The following is a 15378-nucleotide window of genomic DNA, read 5'->3' on the forward strand; positions in this document are numbered from 1 at the left end:
GGTTTACAACAATAAAACTCCCATTTTTCTTAATTATTTTTGTTTTTTCCGGTTATTTTAGTAAATAATGGTAAGGTTTTATATTTATGACTTCCCAAAATAGCAAATTTTGCAAAGTATTTTTAAATGTGGTCACAGACATTCAAACAGCACTCATCATTGTAAAATCAATAGACTCATCAGTTGTCTCTCTATTTTATCCCCTCAGATTCTAAAATATTAAACAGTTAAAGATTGTGTATTAATGTATTTATTTATTATTCTCTGTTGAACACATATAGAAGATAGAAAGATCAAGACACTGATTTTTTTTTTGATTTTTTCTCTAAAATTAGTACCAACAAAAATAAAATACATTTCTACTATAAAATAATTTTCTAACTAAAAATGTATCTACAGGAGTAACGTTTTTAAAAAGGCATGAAATCAGACTGGGTAGGTGAGTAAGAGAAAGCCAGATTATCGGCAACCTCTTTTCCATGTACCCAATCCAAAGGGAGTGAAATGTAAATTATATAGCTTAGTCATTCATTGATTGAAAGTGAAAATAATAGACTTAATAAGAAAAACAAAAGGGGTCAGATAAGAGTTGATGGGGTTGGAAATTAAGGCTTTTACACATGACGTGTCAGACTTTTAAATAAGTATTCAGGACTAAATATAAAATTATAGTCTAGGGCTTAAGGCTTGAACTATCAACCATGGAATAAGTTATGCCTTAGAGGTTCCTTAGAGTATATGCCAAACATAACAGTAGAACACTATATATATTATTATAAGTAAGTTTAAAACATTGTTCTCCGGCCTCTGCTATAACATTTTGTATAACACTTGGTCGTAAAGAGGAAAAACAAAAATTTCATACATTTAACGATGTTGGTATGCTTTGTTTCTATTTCTTCCATGGCAACACCCTCGACTTATCAAAATAATAAATAAATAGCAGGGACGAAGGTTTAGTTTATATATATATGTATAATATTATAATCTGTGCTATTATAGTATTATATAAGTCTGTGATAAATATTAATAACAGTATACGAAAGTTTAAAATAATTTTTGTTTTTTGTGTAATATTTGTTGAGGCATTAACAAATGACAAAACGTACTATTTTTATTGGTTTATAATTAATTCAATGGACTGTTAAGAGAAGTTATTTACTATAGATCAAATGGGCCAAAAATCTAGTCAATTCTCCACCGAAGAGTTAAATGACTATCAGGTAATTTTCAAAGAACGATTTATTTTATAATATAATATACATCAACGTGTATCAATTCAGGCTATTAAACATATTATACGACTTGTGCTATGGATTTATGTAATATACCTTAGTGTGATGTACATTTTTAATTGTAACACGTCAAAGATAGATAAAATTGTAATAAATTGAAGCTCTGAGAGATTAGGTATTATTTCACTACATTTAAAGATTATTTTTTAAGATTCATTACATGAACTCGTAATTTTATGTATATAGTATAAGAATAAATAATTCAATAAACCTTTATCTAAGAATCATATTGGTTAAAATTATAAATAAACATTAAAGTTTTGAATTATTTGATATTGTTAACTGAGTAATATTTGTATTTAAAATCTAAGAGATTTTGAAGTTTGATCATACAATATGCCAATATATTCATGTTAAATTAACTTCTAAGTGTATATTAAATGCATTTTTAGCTTACACATTAAACTTGCATTATAATTCATATTTTTATAGTATACAATTTTTGAATGAATTTTTTTGTTGATACGATTTAGAAACCAATCGATACTTAAATTTTGTATCCCATGAATATTTATAATCTAGATTGGTACTTGTCATCATAGACTTATTAAGGCCATCCATAGACCATATAGGTACTAGAATAAAATATAACTTCGAAGTTCGGGGGTGTCGTAATAGATCCATATACTTTCTATTGTTCTATGCTTATAGTTTAGCTCAGAATATAATGTACCTATAATTATTGTAATAAAAGTAGTTATGTAGTACGTATAAATCATAGATAATAATATAATATAAGAACATAATATTATGTTTTATTTAAATACAGTCGATTACGGCACCAAAATGTTATCATTTTTTATTATCAGTGTTATCTCATAATTTAATTATATACTTGGAGTAATAAAACTATTTATAAAACTATTGAATATTTTGTGAAGTTAAATCACATGAATTGGGATAATGAACAACATTTTGACAAACCTATTTTACTTATTTTTATTTTATACTCAATATATTATTGCATTTATTTCATATTTAGCATTACCCACTTACCCGCATTTTTATTCATCTTCATAACATCAGCTATTAGGCTATTAGTTTACATTATGTCAACATAATGTTTGAATATAATAGTAATACAATTTGGTTTAGATTAAATATTAAAGTTATATTATTAATTTTCCTTTAGGAAGTTAGTGATATAAATGTCAGATACGAGGTCGGATTGCCAGTGCTTCTCCTTATTGTTGTTACTCAGACTATGAAAATCATTTGTGATGTTAATTTCTTTAGTCTTCGAATTGTTAGCATTTGGTTAGGTTGTTCTTAACCGTGTGATCGAGGGTATTCTCAGATACGTCTTGTTTTTAATTTTATCCTTTTTCAATGTGTGTGGTTTGGTGCAATCTCAAATATAGGATAGTTGTTATCTCGATAAGCCCTTAATTTTTTGTTGAACATTTAAGAAAGGATTTTGAGATTGTTGTTTATAAATGGTTGCTATTGGTTACAGCTCACAGATTACCATACTATAATAGTAATGGGAAAAATTAGAATTTATTGCCATTGGTTACCTATTTAAGCAGATGAGTTAAAAGCATGCATTAGATCGTCGCGTGTATGGTTCCAAGTAAAGAAATCATATCTTAAAACAATTATTATGGGAGTTGAATATATGATTGTTGCATATAGGTAACCTACTCAAAAACGTCTTAACGGATTTCGTGAAAATGTCTAATCGTCTTTAGAGATATTTGGAAAATGTAGATTATAAGTTAAACTACGTTCGATTTATATATCAAGGGTTAATATATAAACTCAAAAAAAAATTTTTTTTTAAGAACGCTTACCCAATGTTAAGAGTGTATCTAAGTTAAAATATTAACATAATAAATAAAAATCATAAAATATTTTTGAGGTATAATGACCTTTTTCTGGGGACGCACTCTGAACATTACCTAAGAGTCAATTTAAAAATTCGAGAAACTCCGATGCGTCCAGTACGACATAGTAAACAGGGCCGCGGCGTCTGGTTTTATTTGACGTCACTAGTGGTTGAAGTGGCTCAAAATAAGTGGAGGGGTGCCTTTCATAATTTTTTTAGTTTTCATACATTGGTTAAACAGTCGTACAAATAAGTGGAGTGACAGAAAATGTGAATTATAAAAAGTGGTGGGATGCCATTCCACAGTATCCCCCCCCACTTCGACTACTGGGGATGCACTAACTATGTTGATAATATCGTTTTATCGACATATTTTCATTTTTGAGCATTTATTATATATTTAAATAGTTGTATTTTGTAATTTATTATTTTTTTGGTGATAAATTAAAAAAAGATTCTAGGAAATTCAATGTTACATTTTCGAAGTAGGTATTTGTAAATTATTATGAATGATAACCGTTTACCAGAAGACACCTAAAACTAGGATAGGGGTGCTCATAAATGAAAATTCTTCGATGTATCGTTGTTCCCCATTTCATTTCTGTGCAACCCTAGTCAGCTCACATTTACAAATACTAGTTTTCACATTTATATCTTAATCCATGTTTTATACAGATAGCATAGTAAACTATCAGCGCCCATTGTAACCGAACTTGTCTCTTGTACATTCGAGGCCACTGATAACATGCTACTTTCTACCCTTCTAGAGTCTAGACCTTTTACGCATGCGCAGAAGTGCGGGTCACCACGGTCGGCATTTCCCGCGTTTACCGCGAGAACTACCACAATGCTCCTATAATATTTGTTTATAGGTCTATGGACTGTGATATGTGAGTACATACAGTTAGGTTTATTTATTTGTTATAATAAAATAGTTCGGGGCCGCAGTCGCTAATGTGAGCTGCGGTCAGGCGTCGTTCGGCGTCGCCAGTCCCGGATGGCGGATTGTGAGTCGTGACTCCCGAGTGGTGACCACCTAAGACCAGACCACATGGTTTTTAGCATAAACCTTATACTAAATAATAGTGGTAGACCATCGATAATAAAGAAGGGATAGACCATTAGACCTAATCGTACGTTCTCGTTTTCAAGGAGCCTCATCTATTATATTCTATTATAATTAATGATAAAAATTCCTCTCATTTTGGACCGCGACTTCTTGTTTTGTTTATGTAGGTGATTGTGATAGGTGATGATTATGAGGATCTATATTCCTTGGTAAAAGCCCGTATAAGGTCCATGGTTTTTACTTTTTAGTAACGGTTCCTCACGGAATGTCGCTTGACTAAAATGACGAGCCTTCAGCGCTATCTACCAGCATGCAATATAATATAGCACGGGAAAACCACGGTTATTTAATTACATTCAAATGTTCATTTAGCATTAAATATTAATAATATACAAATAAAAATTAATATAATAATACCTCATTAGTTATTTGCCATTATTGTTTTCGGAAAACATGTATTTATTAGTGTAGTCAATAGGTACATTAATTTCCTTAAGAACGCAGTGTGTTGGTGAGGGGCACCCATGTAGAACAGTGAATTCAACAATTCATGTAAACTTTCAAGATCCATGTTTCACATTTTCAATGTGCCCATTTGCCCCCATAAGACATTTCTAATATTTCTACTTTCTAGTTATGACCCATGACTTACGAGTACATAATAATTAATACTCATGACCCACAATCAGTGTAGCCATACTTTTACATTATTTATCATGCATTATCCCGAATAAATGTATATAAACAAATGTATTAGTTCTACTTGGGTTATCAGTGTTACTATAATATTCCAAAAGGGAATTTAAATTATTTTCATTGTGTCTACACTGTTACTGGGATAAAGTTTGTTGCCCGCTTATTATCATTAAGCTTCCCGTATTCTCATTTTAAAGTATTTGATATTATATAGTTTCACGTCGGACGTGTAAATAGCCATCGCGATATTTATTGGCGGTTGTTGCAAAAAAACGCTTGTATGTACAAGGATCCAGCCATGGATGAGAATCCACCTTTAAAGAATGGTGATCCCATGGAACTTTCCTCCGATGACATACTTGGTGTAATGAAAAATATTTCAATGGTCAAAAATGGCTTAATGTCTTATGAAAATGACACTGAACAAGTTGAAATTGGTAATAGTGATGCAGATGCAATGTTTACAATTGGCGATAATGACTTAAGTTCTTTTGAAAGAGATCTATTAGATAATGTAATTGGAATGGCAGAAGAAGAAGTAGTTACTCAATACGATGAAACACCAACTGTAAAAGAAAAATTCAACAAATACATGAACAAAGGTAAAATGTTGAGTGAGCGACTTCAAAAAATAATATCAAAGCTACAAAATATACAACTTAAAACCATGAGCAAATGTTCCACTCAAGAAATCTATAATGTGCTACAATCACAAAAAAGTAATGCTATTAAAAATATCAAATCAACACTGCTCAAAGTTCAAAAAAGGCAATCTAATCCATTTTTGAAAAGTTTACTTTGTGATGAAATTAAAGATGGTGAAAAGGTCTTCGGAATGCTTGAGTCGCAAATTAAAACAGTAAATGAAGAATATGATTCGGAAGCAACAGCCAGTGATTCAGAAAGTGATACGTTAGGAGAAACTAGCGAAGAAGAATTACAATCATCTAGTTGTCCTATTGAGAAAAGAAATTCTTGGAAATGGCTTCATGAACGAGTAAGTATTGCTTACCGATTAACTTGGCTTGTTAATGTTATGTCTGATATTGAGTTCAAAATCAATTTTTATAATGAAGCTTTAAATCGGTATTCTTCTCATCCATTTATACAAGACCAGGAAGAAGAATCTGGTAGAAGATGTTTTCCATATGAACCAAAAACTCAACATAGAATGTTAATGCAACCTCCACTCATAAACTTGGCTGCAGCTTTAAAACAGGGGGACAAAGCAAAATTAAATCGTATTAATCCCTGTGACTGCTATGGTATTGATTCTTGTCCCACTTGTGTAAGTCTTCAGCGCAATTCAAATGATTCTGGTCATTTTTTGAGTGATACTTTTCATCCAGTCCTATCATATTCTAAAGATATTTCTTTAAATGTTGCGCTATCGAATGAGTTAGGAAAATCGTCTTTTCATCTAAAACAAAAAAATAAGTCTTCATCAGATACAGATTTTAATAAATATTTTGTGGACCGAACGCCTGAACAAAGTCCTCCTATTAGGCAAGTTCCACCTGTTAAACTACAAAATGCCTGGCCAACCCGCAATGATCCAATTACTAAATTCAATCGAAATCAAAGACAAGCAAGAAAAAGGAGACGTATGCGTTATAGCAAGCATAAAAGAAGTAGAATGGATGAAGATTATAAATATAATAGTCGAAGAAGTAGTGAAAGTATTTGTGACGATGATGATCTTGATGAGGCGTATGAAGAAGACAATTATGACTCTGATCCAGATTATAGCCCTTGGTTCCCAAGAACCGGGGATAAAACATACAATGCTAAGCGTGAATATGATATTGACAATATTGTTATTCCATATAGTATAGCTGCTGCATCAAGAGTTGAAATGGTAAAATATAAAGAAATAGTTACACCTAAGTGGCGCATTGTTAAAGAATTAGATGTAGATCCAGTTGAATTTGCTGCAACAGTTCCAGAACCAGATGTTGTTGAAGATCTTGATGATGGAAGACGCAGTGCTCATCATGAAGCATGTGAAATTGAAGAACGAATGAGATTCAGGACTATAAAGAAACAAACAGAGCGCACACATAAGAATAGTGGGCATTGTAGTAGTGGTGAGAATACATCTGAAGCAATGTCACCACTATTTGAAAGTCGGTCTCCAATGCCTACTGTGGAAGAGGAACCAGATGCAGGACCTAGTAATCAAGATTGGAACCAATAAAATATTTTTATTAATAATTAATGGATAAATATTGTATATTATAAATTGTATAAACCAAAGTTAATGCTGTAGGTTAGTTTCACATAAAATTAATTGTCATATTTAGGTATATTTTTTTTTTATAAATTAGAACTAATGTAAAATATATTTTCTTAACTTGTATTATACAAGTTGTATAGTAAAATATAGCCTGATAAACATTTACTTTTATTTTTAAAGTGGACAATTATATTTCATTAAGATATATCATATTTTCTCATTTATTTTATTTTTAGGATCTCACTTATTTTACAAAAAAAGAAGTTTTGATGTAAGTACCTATATTATAAATTATTAAGAAAAATAAAATAAAAATCTATTACAAATTATGGGAATTTTATCATAAATCTAAAACATAAGGTGTATGTGTAATACAATGTTTAGTGCACATGAAAAGTTCAAATCTTTAGCTCCTGAAAAAGTGGGACATAATAAAAATGCCAAATTAGCCCTAAACAAGGTCCTTAAGCTACCTGAATTGGCAGCTAATCCTTTTGGTGAACGCATGTGTCAAGTATTCAGTTCCAGCCAAGATGGAGATTGTACATTTGAAGATTTTTTAGATATGATGTCAGTATTTAGTACTATGGCACCTGCAGATGTAAAGGCTGAACATGTCTTTAGAATTTTTGGTAAGAGATAATATACGATCATTAAAAAAAAATGTGATTTACACAATTAATTGTGCTTAAAAAATTCTAAAATTTAAGTATAAAATTAATTTAAACTTATCATCAAGTAATAAATACATTTCATTAAAAAGATATAATCATTACAGGTTCTCTGGTTCTGTACAGAATTCAAGTTCTTTTATAACTAGATTATATCAAAGTTATAGGCTATCAATAAAATCTGGCTTTCAAAAGTACATGCCATATTTTATTTTTTATCTTAAAATTTCTATTAATAATATTTTAATGGATTTTGAACCTATAGCTTATTAATTATTTTCTATTACTGAAAAATAGTAAAATCATTAAATAATTTAAATAAATTCTTTCGCATACTAATCAAAATTTTTAGATTTTGATGGTGATGACATGTTGGGCGTTGGAGATATAAAAAAAGTAATTCAATGTTTAATTGGAGAACAAAATGCCTTTAATGATAATGATCTGAAACGTTTGGTACAAAAAATATTTGAAGAAGTAGATTTTGATGATGACGGCGCTCTTTCATTTTCTGAATTTGAACACGTAACTGACATGTGTCCAGATTTTGTTAAGTCAGTATATATTTCTTATTGTATTATCACTGCTTTTTTAAATTGTCCTAGTACTTGTTTATTTTTCTAGAACATGCATTTTTAAATGTTCAATTTTTTTAAGTAGATTGTATTCAGTAATTGTCTGTATTTGTGTTCATTTTTTTTTGTATTTAATATACCGCATGAATTGCATGGTTGTTAAATAAATATGAGTACCTAGTTTAAGACATATATTATTTATTTTTTCAGATTTAAATATTCATAACATTATTATACCAAATGTTAAGTCACTTATACATTAGTGACTTTTTGTTACCTTTCGTATTAGAGTTTCTGAATATTTTTTTATATTTTTCTCCGTTGTATTTCAATGTGACTCTTAGGTGCAACTAGGACCATATTTAATTTTTTTTTTTTGTGGGGGGAAACTTCAGACCTCAAAATATTTTCTCTTTATTAATCTGTGTGGACATATATCCTACTAAGTTGATATATTTTTAAATGGATTGTATTTATTATGTATAATATTTATCCAGTAAGATTCACCAAGTGTGTAAAACCTCCATTTTTTCCTTTAATAAAGGATAATTTTAATAAATATTTATTTAAATTTTGATTATTGGAATTTTAAATATACTGAAGGGCCATATTTTCAATTATTTAGATTTAGTAACATTATGAGTACAAAATGACCTTAGTAATTTACTGTAAAAAAGTTGGTTATGCCATGTTTCATTCCTCAAATGGTACAAAAATTGTAATCATTTTCCAAATTTGAGAAACAGCCTTGCAGTGTCCCCTTTCTTGGCCTATTTTATTGAAGAAAACATTTATTGTGATTTATTATCCAATAAATATTTGGGAGTTAGGGGCTAAGTTCTTAATCTTTAACGCCTAGTTGTCTATATCAGTAAAAATATTGTAGATACATATAATTATGGTCAATGGTCACGGTCTAAAAGCTGTATCATAAAAAACATAATTAGTAAATTACTGTAGAAATATTTAGTCTTTATTCTGTAGTTAATAGTTATACTGAATACAGAACCCAGATTGCAGAAAGTGGCAAGTTTGAACCTCTTCATAGTTGTTATTTATCATTGGGAACCAACATACTAAAGATAATGTTAGCTGCATCTCACTAAAACCGATTCATACAAAGACTAATAATAACTTTAATATGTCTATGAGCTCACATACTTCAAAATACCTATTCTCAATCTAATAGAACTTATAATAAACTGCCTAATGACTGAGGGTTAAAAATTGATGTCATGTACAATAGGCCGTGGTTAAAAACTTAACTTAACATAGTTGTTATTGGAAGAGCTGGAAATTGAATGATTTCACTTGTTGATGAAGTTCAATAAATTTAAAAACTAATAGTGTAGCTATTATCAAGACTTACGACTTATAAATTATAAGTATGGTCTGGGACTTATTGCATTTGAATATACTTTAATTATGGTTTTAGAATATTTGAAGTAAGATATAAATTTGTTTTGAGACTTGATCAATTTAAATACAAAATTGATTTAGCAAATTTAAACTATTTTGGGTGTATACGTCCAAAACATTTAGTGCATTAAGACCCGAATCCTACTTAATACCCATAACTACAAAAAAGTTTTAAATAGGTTGACCATAATATATGAATTATTTTACTTTAGTAGTTGTATTTTTCAATGTTATTATATTTAAATATTTTGATATAGTAGCTGCGTTATTTGACAGTTATTCAATTAATGTTTAGGGACAAACATGATTATGGATAAGAATAATATCAGTTAAATTATTGTAATTAAAATGTATTCGGTTCAGCAAAAATATCTAACCTTAACAGAATTCAAACGTTCCAAAATATATCGCTTCGACGATTATCCAATGCTCCACCCTATATTTCTAACTATACTCTGCATAACAATCTCCATATGAGAACAATAGTTGAAGAAGCACGCATTTTTTACACTCGTTTTCACAAACGACTCCATTCACACCCTAACCCTCTCATAAACGATCTTTCTATCCTTATATTACCTGGAAATCCTAACCGCAGACTGAAAAGGAAGTGGTGCCGCGACCTTTTACAAAACTTTAATGTCTAACGTCTCCAAAAAAAAAAAAATATATAAATTATGTAATTATAGTAAAAATTAATTAAAAGAATTAATCAATTAGTCAAGAGTCACTGATGGGTGGCTGCTTAAATCACGCCTGTCACCTATCATGTACTTATATCATAAGCTTATTGTGCAAATTGTACAGATTGTTTATTTCAAATATAAAAAAAAAAATGTATTCAAATAATGCTATAAATAAGTTTAAAAATTCCCAACTGTACTGCTTGTTGCTTCAACTAGGCAATAATTGTGTACAGTCTAGGATATCATTGTTTTACATAACTGTATCTATTTATTTCAAACCTCTGTGTTTTGCTTATCAATCACTTCAATGTTACTTCATCTACCTGTGTTACCAATAAAATATGAAAATTATGGGTTTACTGTTTAATATTATACATTCAACCATTTTGGTCATGAAATTTTGTATAGAGAGAGTTGGAATTTTATGGTCTCGTTGTAGTGAAGAATACTCTTGAACATGTGGTTGCTGGCATACTGTTACCAAAGTGTTAAAAATATCAAGGGGCTCCCGCCATCCTTCCCTGTTTTTTTCAATTTAACAATTAGATGCAAATCAAATCGCCTACATAATGCAATGTTTAATAATTTATTTTTACGTTTGAACTGAACATATAATTAAATATATTTATGATGGTAAACTGATCTATGATGTATTAATTTAACAATGATGTTTTTTTTGTGTCTGTGTACATGAAAAGTAGTAAAAATAAATTCTTACAACATTTACAATTTTTTACTCTGATGGTGGTCAAGTATAGTTAAATTTTTTAGGGTTAAATTTGAACATTTTCAATATTCTTAAAAAAAATCGGATAAAACAGCAAAATTAAGAAACTACATAAACAGTTTTTTTACAGATAATTTAAGTTTAAATTTGGACAAAATTTATATTTAAACAAAGAATAACAATTTTAGTTATTTTATTGTTAATTATTTTAAAATACTGTTCATACTATAACAAAAAATTCTAGGCTATATAGTGTTAAAAAGCGGCTATTTATTGTTCGTATTTTGTTAATATTTATTTATCTTTATATTTAAAATTCTTTGTACATAAATTTAATCCAGTCTATTCATCATGATTTACACAACTAAAAATCTACTATGACACAATCATAGATAAATTTGGTGATCTGCACCACTGACTAGTTCCACTCCTATAGGAATCAGCTGAAGACCTGCAGTAAATAGTTTCACTTTTATAAGAAAACTGTTCCTCTTTAGTAATTTCATGAATATTTGTATAATGTGAATTGAAATCATTCACAACTCGGATAAAATGATAGGTGGAAGTTCATTTGTAATGATAATAAGACCGAGTGGGTTTATCAAGGTCTATAATGTCAGCAAGATCATCTGGTTCCTCTAGTTTATTTGTGGAAAATAGTTTAAATGATTTTGCAAAACATAAATAAATGGATTTTTATGCTCAGTATTTAGTAAGGCTGGAAAAGCCATTTAGAATTGATAACTGTTGTTGGTGTCAAATTAATTATAATTAAATGTTGATTTGGCATCTGCTAAACACATACGGGTTTTTGCATTACTAAAGGATGGAATGGTATTGAGTTAGTGTGGTTTCACATATTGTGGTAGGTATGGCATTGCATTGATAATTGACAAATTATTAATTTAGTTTCCAAAATGGAGATAAGTTGTAAATCTAGGATCTCGGAAAAGACAAGTTGTAGTCAGTGTATTAACTAACAAGAATATTGGCAGTTTATGTCATTCCTATAATTTATTCCAAAATCTATTTTGTATTTAAAATGTATTATAATAATTAATTATGAAAAATAAGGTCATATGGAATAACATATGTCACAAAATGCATGTAGTTTCTTTGATTTGATTTACTTAAATATACATAACTAAATGACATACTATTTGTATTTTAAGTTTATTAGTTATACTTAATAAAATATTTCATTTTTACAGGATGTTCAATATTAAACTTTGAAAAGATAAGCTAAGGAGAAGAATAAGTTGGAAAATAGTGTACACATATTAAAAAAAATTTTATGAACAAATTATACTTCATTATTATTTGTTTTAATTATTATTTATTTATTACAACTTGATGCATAATATAATATATAAGTTGAGGATATTGATTGGCTTATGAAAACATGTAAAATAAAAATAAAAAAGTGAGTTTTGTTCAATGATATTTATTTCTTATGACTTCAAGTATCCCCTGCAAAAATTAAATAAGTATTTATTAAGAAAATAATAAGTTATAACATATAAATTAATAAGTTTATATTATGGTGTGTAAATGCTTTTTGATTCACAGATACTTGTATTTTTTCTGGTAAATAAACTATTGATAAAAAAGCATATATGGTGGATATCAAACATTTTTTCTTTAACGCTATCATATAAGTATACAAAATGTCAGTTGATATTATATTATATTGTATTAACCAGTATTAAATAATGGCAACATTAATTATAGAATTTTAATGACTTAATAAATTGAGTTTTATAATTTATCATTAATATTTTTCTATTTAGGTAATTGTTTTTAAAATTACATTTAATATGATATAATCAGAATTTTTATAAGCTGATATAACTTAATATCAATTTTTAAGTAAAAGATTATTTTACAGTATATGAGCATCAGTGCACATACTTATACAGACTGGTTAACAATTTAAATAACTAAATGTTGTAAAGAACAAAAGTAAGATTTTTAAATGGAAAATATTTTTACAGCATCTAGTCCATACATTTAAATTTTTAAAATAATCTCTTAAAACAACTTAGAAACAACTCTGAAGTATAAATTATTATAATTTAAAATAAATTTCAATACTTTAGATTCTCAGCAAGGCCATTGATTGAATAAATTGATTTTACAATAAAAACATAAACATTGATAGCTAAGGATGGACAATTTAAAACGAGGTTACTCATAAGTAATTCATGCTCTAACTAAAAATATATTTAATTTGTAAATAGATAATGACATTTTTAAATTGATTAACATTATATATTCATACAGTGTCCCTTGAGGATATACCCATTAGCCGTAAAGGGGGAATCACCACCTAGACAAAAACCGGTTTTTTGCCTTTTTACCTATAAAGTAAAAATGATTAAAAAATAATGAAATTAATAAAAATAAATTGTTGAGATCAAAATTTTCAGAAAAATAAACTGTAAAAAGTGGGTATCTTCAATTGTTTTAAATATAAAAAAACAAAAAAATAATTTTTTTAACTTTTCTACCAAAAAGTTTAATTAAATTCAAAAATTAAATATATGTAGTCCTTGTTTCTGTAAGTGTGAAAAAAAAAACAAATTTATGAAATATTTATTATCTCAGAAGATATTACAATGGGTAGATCCTAGCGTGACACTCTGTATATATAAATTTATAACACGTCCAAGTGAGTTTGAGTTACCCAGCAGTGGAATGATAACAAAAACATTCCTCTAACATTTAACTTTAAAATTATGAAAAGTTGCTCAGATTCTATTTACAAATTATAAAACGAACATAAACAACTATTATTGAGTTGTAACAATAATCTATACATACGGAAGCTTCATTCTCATAAATGTCCAACATGTAAAATATGATACAATGATGCATGCAAATCCAACACCAGTTAGAAGTGTGCGATTCAATTTTGGAGTTGATTTATTATTGGTTAAATCCAATATAACAAATCCCAAACCCCCAATGTTGAATAGAAAACTTGATGCTAAACCTTCCATTATGTATTGTCCATTAACTCTGTAAGGCATAAATGCCACCTATTTAATACAATGCATTATTTAAACAATAATTACTGGTAACACAATTTAAAATTTATAATCAAAATTTACTGGTTTTGAATGTCCTTTTTCATCGGTAGTCGAACCTACACTAGGTGGTTCTATGATGACGTCGTATATGATCCCTAAAGAATAATTATATGATTAAAGAAATTAGAAACCAAGTTATTGATAGACATATTTATTATTCAGTATTATGCATTTACCTCCAGTCACCAAAAAGTATGAGATTGTTACGATCACATACATGAACATAGCAGAAGGTTTCTTTAACCATGACGGTCGCTTTAAACGCAGATTTGGAACTTCAAGAACTTTAAAAGGTAAACCATATAATGATTCCATTATCAAAACATTAACTTTTGTGTGTTTATGTCAGCTGTGTGTGAACTATGAATGCAAAATTTTAATTTTAATTAGGTATATCCAAAAAAATAGCTTTAAAGAATTTATCTGCTAGTGATTACAATTATTTATAACTCACAAGCACAAGCCACAGTCTGTGGTCACAACTCTTACTTAAGCTACTTCTCCGTCTGGTAATTGGCAATTGGTAAACAAAAATAATTTATACGGTTATAGATTTATTCTCTACGACTATACTTAATAGCAATTAGAAAAATTGAAATTTGAAATCTTAATATAATCAATGATAATATATTGATCAGTGTTGATCGGTGATCAATAGACCACGGAGTACGAAGTGTACGAAGTCACTAGTCACTGGGCATTTGGTCACTATAAACTATAAAGTATTAGATAGAAACATTAGAAACCAACATGACAAAATAGATCTACGGAATACGGATAGATTAGAAACCACGAAAGCATGAAGACTTAAATAATAAATGCTTCATTGCCAAATGCCGATATCAGTAATACCGGGATGTTTAAGATAACGGGTAAGCTTGTGAGGGGGAAAATTAACCAAAAGTGGCCCTGCTCCACTCACTCACCCAAAGGTTCGTTTCCACGTTTCAAAGGTCCGTGATTTGAGATTTGTAGTCTTATAGTGTATAATGTATATGATCTAAGTTTGTAGTGCTTATAATATTTTTACTTCCATCTATGGTTATCACTATCAGATGAATAAAAATGATAACAATAATCAATA

General features: G+C 28.7%; 3 protein-coding genes across 6 annotated transcripts; 2 read left to right on the forward strand and 1 right to left on the reverse strand.

Annotated features, from left to right (window-relative positions):
- The first annotated feature begins 994 nt into the window (after positions 1–994).
- On the forward strand, positions 995–12640 carry LOC111043119 (calcium and integrin-binding protein 1-like). 2 transcript variants are annotated; one of them, XM_022327961.1, is made up of 5 exons: positions 995–1223; positions 7361–7395; positions 7485–7756; positions 8148–8349; positions 12414–12640. In XM_022327961.1, exons 1-5 carry the CDS (start codon positions 1173–1175, stop codon positions 12433–12435), a joined length of 582 nt encoding a protein of 193 aa, XP_022183653.1. In that variant the 5' UTR covers positions 995–1172; the 3' UTR covers positions 12436–12640. The 2 variants fall into 2 exon arrangements, with proteins under 2 accessions (XP_022183653.1, XP_022183654.1); XM_022327962.1 differs by having other exon boundaries at positions 1017–1223; positions 7509–7756.
- Positions 4617–7244, forward strand: LOC111043115. The gene has a single exon (XM_022327951.1). The coding sequence runs from the start codon at positions 5169–5171 to the stop codon at positions 7083–7085; it is 1917 nt and encodes a 638-aa protein (XP_022183643.1). The 5' UTR covers positions 4617–5168; the 3' UTR covers positions 7086–7244.
- Positions 12519–15334, reverse strand: LOC111043120 (oligosaccharyltransferase complex subunit ostc-A). Of its 3 annotated transcripts, none has more exons than XM_022327964.1 (5): positions 15221–15334; positions 14471–14654; positions 14316–14389; positions 14026–14243; positions 12519–12672 (listed from the first exon to the last, which is right to left on the reverse strand). In XM_022327964.1, the coding sequence occupies exons 2-5, from the start codon at positions 14607–14609 to the stop codon at positions 12654–12656; spliced, it is 450 nt and encodes a 149-aa protein (XP_022183656.1). In that variant the 5' UTR covers positions 14610–14654; positions 15221–15334; the 3' UTR covers positions 12519–12653. The 3 variants fall into 3 exon arrangements, with proteins under 3 accessions (XP_022183656.1, XP_022183655.1, XP_022183657.1); XM_022327963.1 differs by lacking the exon at positions 15221–15334 and adding an exon at positions 14749–15192 and having other exon boundaries at positions 12522–12672; XM_022327965.1 differs by lacking the exon at positions 15221–15334 and adding an exon at positions 14784–15193 and having other exon boundaries at positions 12559–12672.
- Positions 15335–15378: the final 44 nt, after the last annotated feature.

Source organism: Myzus persicae, unplaced genomic scaffold (assembly GCF_001856785.1).
Source record: "Myzus persicae strain clone G006 unplaced genomic scaffold, MPER_G0061.0, whole genome shotgun sequence".
NCBI classification, from domain to species: Eukaryota; Metazoa; Arthropoda; class Insecta; order Hemiptera; family Aphididae; genus Myzus; species Myzus persicae.